Genomic DNA, 6,064 nt, shown 5'->3' with positions numbered 1-6,064 from the left:
TGGGCCGGTAGCGGTGAGAGGGCGGCCCCGCCCTGCCCCGGCCCGGCCCTGCGGCGGGACGGGAGAGTGGTTGGGCCGGAGGAGCTGAGTGCCCTCATAGCAGCCGGGGTGAGGCCCCTTCCAAGCCGGCGGGTGAGCCCTTTCCCTCTTTCTCCCCTTCCTGTCTTTCCTCTCCACCTACGGTCGGGCCCCTGTGTCCTGCGGCCCTTTGTGCCCTCTCTCCGGGCTTCCTTCCCTTCAGGAACTCCTGGGTCAGCCCTTGGGCTCGGCGCTCGAGGGGCTCCGGCGCAGCGCCCTGTGCCCGGAGGGCTGGGGCAGACATGGGATAGATATCCCGCTGCCAAGGGATTCTGCCCCAGAACTGCCCCCGACTGTGAGTTTGGGCACCTGCAGCTCCCTTGGGAGCCCCTCGGACCTTCTCGAGCGGGGTCTGCAGTTTCTGTTCGTTGTGCAGGGTGTGCTGGGTAAAAAAGGAGACTAAAAACTCTGCTGTTCCTTCAAAGCCTTGGAGTCCCGGGGGTCACAGCCCTGGGCTAAGCCTTCAGCGGTAGCACAAGAGAATCAGTCACATCCTCAGCCGTTTTTGTCCAAGCTCAGTAAATAGTACCATAGGAAGCTGGTGCTGTGAGCAGCTCCTTGTCCCTGCAGTTACATTCCTAATGAGGGACAGATGGGACAGGGTTTTTCCCCCTGGCCAGGGGCAGAGAATGGCTCCCAGCACCTGCCCTTGTGCTCCCCCATTTTAAGGACATGTATCTGCATTAGGCCAGGTGCCAGGTTGCAGCTTGCTGCTGCTTTTCTCCTGAAGGGCTCCGTAGTTTTTGGCTGCAGCTCCATTTCAGGTGTATTTCCATGAATAAACACACAAATCTTCAGCTCCCTTTCAGTCACCTGTTCAGCAAGATGGCCTCGCTGAGTGTAAAGCCGGGCCAGCGCTTCACCTTGCCGGACTGGAAGAACAACTCCCTCCTCATCTCGGCCGACGCCGAACAGCAGCGTTTTAATTCCCACCACATCCGGCAGGAAGGACGAGTTCTCCGCAATGACACCGGCAACCAGGTGAGCTCTCTGCCAGGGAGGCTGCTCACAGCTTTGTCAGGAAAGGCTTTACCTGTACAGAACATGGACATTTACTCCCTGTGAACCCACCTGCAATGATGTATCTGTACTGTCACTAAATCCCCATCTGTGTTTCTCACATTCACTGCCACTCATGTTGTTCTCTGTGCTCTCCATTTGTGTAAATGACTGTGATTCCAAATGGCAACGTGTTGTATTCCTGTGAGAGGCTCAGTCAGTCCTGAAAACGGGGAAAGGCTTCAGCAAGATTCACAACTACAATTTTAAAAAGAGTAACAGCATTTCTTTCTAATTCCAGGCAAAATGGGATGAGCATAACAGCCGAACCCACCTCAAAGATCGTATCACCACTGTGGACAAATGGAGAGAGGCCCTGGCCAAATGCCTCACAGACTTAGATTTGGAAATTGATGCCTTAAGCAAAGTATGTTGGGAAGGAAGATGGCTGGAAATGAACTTTCACTCTCAACATGGGATGTGAAATAATTGAGGCTTGTCTTGTGTAATGGGCAAGCCCATCTGGAGTTCAAGGGGAGCTTCTCACTAGATAAATTTATATATATACTTATATTTTATACTGAGATCCATGCTTGATGGAATGACTTCCTGGAAAACAAACCACTGTGTTCTTGGCTGGGCCAAGCCATGTCATGCAGCTGTGTATTACACGCTCCTGTTTGGATTTCTGGGTGGATTTTGTTGTTTGGACTTTTTATAAAGATCTGAAGGATAATAAGAAATATGTTAACACCATCCTTCCAAAATGTTTGGGTTTACATAGGAAATAGTGGTGGGAGATATCTGATACCCTGAGTTTTAAACCCAGAAGCTGATGCTACTTCTGGAATTGTTAACCACTAGCAAGATGTGATTCCCAATGCAAATGGCAGGTGTAGAGGACTAAGGTGTTTGGCTCTGGCAATTTTTATTCCAGACTTGATAAAAGGTTTCAGAACTGCATAGACAGTGTGAGTCCCTCTTAATGATGGTACGGGGGGGTTCCCCTTCCTTTCTCTCTCCCATCCCTACACAGACCTGATTGATTGCTTCTTCCAGGTGAAGGAAGCAGCAGAAAATGCCATCCAGGCAAAGAACTTGTGTTTGGATGTTGCCATTGAGTGCCTGACATTCCGTGAGAGCCGTCGTGACATCGATGTGGTGAGGGATCCTGTGGAAGAGGAATTACACAAAGAGGTGAAGGTGATTGAGAAAACCAAGAAAGAGCTGCAGCAGCGAGTGGATGATGCCTTCAGACAGCTCTGGTGAGGAGTTACAACTTTTGGCTGATGACTCTGCTCTCTTTGCTTGGCCCCAGATACTTAATGTGCCTCTAATGCCACACTGAGATGGGCAGGGAAACACAGGAACCTTGGATGATTTTCAAGGTCAGGGATTTGGCAGGGAAAGGTGTGTCAAGAGCAACTTCACAAGCACCATTTGGAAATTTTGTCCCAGATCTCTTGTGCCACCTGTCTTGGTTTAAGAATCAGTTGCCTGTTAAAGCTCCCAGGCCCTGGTACTCTGTGGAAATCCTTCACAGCTCCATTCTCCAGGGTGATACCAGCCAGGCAGGCAGTGCTGGGCAGGTCAGGCGCAGTTCCCAGGGAGGGTGAGAGCTCATCATTCATTTCACTAAGATGACTGACATGGTGATGAAGGCTTTGAGAATTGTGAGCTGCCCCTGCCCTGGGCCTGCTCCCCGTGACCCCAGCCTGGCTCTCCACAGCCTCTTAAAGGAAGCTCGTCAGCTGCTGAGCTGTGACCACCGGCACAAGGTGGAGGCGTTGGAGCTCGATCGACAGTGCATGTCCTTCAATCCCACCTCTGGCAACATCTCCTTCAAGGTCAACCCAACACGGATCCCAGATGGGTAAGGAAAGAATCTGTCCTTGTGTGGCCAAATCTGCCCCGAGCCCTGAGTTGCTTTTTCCTTCCATGCTGTGTCCAGGCTTGACAGGTACAGTTTTAGAGAGAGCTCAGAACAGAAATTGGCTGTGGCATGGGGAAGCCACAGATTTTTGGGAGATAGCTAAATTGTCATCACAAACCCAGTGGGGGCCAGGTGTCCTGCCTCCCTCTTGCCTCCACCTCAGCAGTGTGGTGTCATCTCTGGCACAGCTCAGGGGGACCTGCTGCACATTTTCACTTGCCTGGCATCCTTTCCATGGTTTGGATGTATCCCTGGTGGAGCAGATGTTGGGCCTGGTGGGGTTCAATCTGTGAAGAGATCAGGGAAGATGTGACCTCCAGCTTTCCAGAATCATTTTGTGCTGCCATCCTGGCCTGCAGCAGGTGGTTCCTTTAAAATGTGTTGCAAATTCTCAATTTATTTTCATGACTGATTTGTTCACAGAACAACTGCACTTAGTGAGTGGGAGCTGAACAGCCGGTGCAACAAGGAGCGTGCTGAGGCAGAAATGAGAGCCTCGGTTGATCTCCGAGGAGCAATCACACTTACCATTGCCCAGGTAAACTGCTCCCTTGGCCCAGAATCTGTGGTGCCATTCTGGATCTGGTGTGGGAGAGTGGCAGGCATGTCTCTGGATCTGTCTGGGAGCAGCTGCCCTCCTGATTTAAGTAGGAGCTTGGTTATGCTGCAGAGCTTGCAGCAGTCTCACCAAGCTGGAGGACATGTCCCTGTCCATCGATCCCCACCTTCTGGCTACTGGGGAAGTGTGACATGCACACGTGGCAGCAGCCAAACCTGGCTGGTTTTGTTCCTGGGCTTGTCCCAACCTTCCAGTCACAGCTTGGGGGGGGACACAGACACCTCGCAGCCATGTGTGACTGGGGCTGTTCTCTCCTCAGACAAACAATGAGCTGGATGCTCAGCGTATAGCTACAGAGTTTGCGCTGAGGAAGAGGATGAGAGACATGGAAGCAGCCCTTAGTGAGCTGAGATGGCAGGAGAAGAATGTAAGTGTTGTTTCTTTGGTCATGGGCTACAACCCTGGCTGGGAACGGAGTCCCAAAGGCTCTTGGTTACATGGAAAGTGACTCGGCCTGAGTGTAGTTTCCACGTGTTTGCTGTTCACTGGCACACATGATCCCAGCAGTATCCCACCTTTCACAAGTACTTTTCTGGCACTGCTTGGCAGCACTGCCAGGTTTCAGCCTCTTTATTTCAGACCCCTTGTCTCAGCAGCACCATCCTGGTCCATATGAAAGCAGAGGATTCAGTCCTCAGGAGCCCTTGAGTAAAATCTATCCCCAGCACAGCAAAACTCCCAGAGACACAGGGGCAATTTGCCAGTCTGCATTCCAGGCTGTCCCTCATGACACATGTCTGTCCTCAGACCCTGGAGGAGATTGCTGAGATGGAGGAGGAGATCCGGCAGCTGGAGGAAGATATCAAGAAGAGAACCCTGGATCTGAAAGTGGCTCACACCCGCCTGGAGACGCGCACGTACCGGCCCCACATCGAGCTCTGCCGGGACCAGGTACCTCACCTGCCATGGTCCCTGCAGGGAGCTGAGGGGAAGGGGGCTCTGGAAAACATGGATGAGTGTTGGAGCAGCTGAGCAATGGATCCTACAGTGACATAGCAAAGCAAGGGAATAATGTCAGAGCTGGGGGACAGGGGAAAGAGGGAACTGTGGCCTTTGTAAAGCCCTGTTAAGTGCTGTCCCCTCCTCCGTGCAGGCTCAGTTTGGACTGACAGACGAGGTCCAGCAGCTGGAGGGGATAATCCGTGCACTCCAGCAGAAGAGGACAGAGTCACAGTGAGTGTCCTGCTGTCCAGGAACAGCAGTGCCCAGCACTGCCCTGAGGGGACGTGGCTCTGGGTGTCCCTGCTCTGGGCACACCTCCAGCACGTGCCTTTTGGTGCTCCTGGTACTTGGGCTTATAAGGGGCAGCAGTGTTTGGGCTTGGTGGGTGCAGGGTACGAAGGGTCTGTGCTGGGAGGGGAATGAAGCTCCCACAGCCCCTGCTTGACTCTGAATTCACCCAGGCCCTGACTGTTCCAAAAGGGACAAAAAGAAGAGTGACAAGGAAGGAACAGAAGTGCTGCTGTGGGCTGGCAGCTCCCTGGGTGCACATCTATTGCTGCCTCCCAGAGCAGTGTGTGGCCTGGCTATTCACTGCCCCAAACAATGAGTGTCTGATGAGTTCACTCCTTGTACAGGGCCGAATGCTGCCAGAAAGTGGGAAGTTGGGTGGTTCCTGTCCAGTTTAAAATCATGGGATATCCTGAGTTGGGAGAGACACGCAAGAATCACTGAGACCAACTCCTGGCCCTGCACGGGACACCCAACAATCCCACCCTATGCTTGAGAGCATTTTCCAAATGTTCCTCGAGCTCTGGCAGGGTTGGGGCTGGGACCATTCCCTGGGGAGTCTGTTCCCATTTGATCTCAACTCCTGTCCCTTCTGCTCATTTCCAGGGATGCCTTGGACGCTCTTTACAGACAACTCCACCGCATTCAGACCGATATTGGCTACAAAACCAATTCTCTGCAGCTAGACAACAAGTGCATGGACACCCGGAGAAAACTCGTGGTCCCTGTGGAGAAGTTTGACCCAGAGGTCGACGCTGTCAGCCGCACCAGGAACCTGCCGAGGGAAAGTCAGCTGGAGCTGGCTTAGCGCGCCGGGAATTGTGCAAGCGCGGGGGGAATGGAAAACTCCCGGTGATTCAGTTCCGCAGTGAGGAAAAGCGACATCTGCGTCGTGTTTGGGGAGAATGGAATTCTTCTCCTAGTTTGTTTTATAACTGTCTGGCCCTTGGATGATGTTTACAGCCTCCCGCGCTCCGAGGAGATTTATAAACAATAAAGGGCCTGTCCCCAGTTGTCATCCGCGGCGATTAAATCCAGCTGGATTCCAGGAGGGATTTCAGGGAGCAGGCGGCTGTGCTGTCGGCACCTCGGTCCTCCGGGCCGCCAGGGGGCGGCGGTGTGCGCGGCAGCCCCTTCGGTCCGCTGCCCCCCCTGGCGGCCCGGGGGAAGAAGGCGCCGCGCGCGGCAAGCTGGCGGGGGGGGGG

At 53.4% G+C, this 6,064-nt stretch overlaps 1 protein-coding gene across 1 annotated transcript; it reads left to right on the top strand.

Moving 5' to 3' along the window:
* The first annotated feature begins 73 nt into the window (after positions 1-73).
* TEKT2 (tektin 2) lies at positions 74-5,816 on the top strand. Its single transcript, XM_005428289.2, has 10 exons — positions 74-132; positions 888-1,059; positions 1,379-1,504; positions 2,137-2,342; positions 2,807-2,950; positions 3,434-3,548; positions 3,889-3,996; positions 4,377-4,520; positions 4,723-4,802; positions 5,466-5,816. The coding sequence occupies exons 2-10, from the start codon at positions 904-906 to the stop codon at positions 5,665-5,667; spliced, it is 1,281 nt and encodes a 426-aa protein (XP_005428346.1). The 5' UTR covers positions 74-132; positions 888-903; the 3' UTR covers positions 5,668-5,816.
* The last annotated feature ends 248 nt before the right edge of the window (positions 5,817-6,064 follow it).

Source organism: Geospiza fortis, unplaced genomic scaffold, assembly GCF_000277835.1.
Source record: "Geospiza fortis unplaced genomic scaffold, GeoFor_1.0 scaffold289, whole genome shotgun sequence".
Classification (NCBI taxonomy): domain Eukaryota; kingdom Metazoa; phylum Chordata; class Aves; order Passeriformes; family Thraupidae; genus Geospiza; species Geospiza fortis.
The sequence above is the reverse complement of the archived record's forward strand: the minus strand, read 5'-3'. Positions and strand labels throughout refer to the sequence as shown.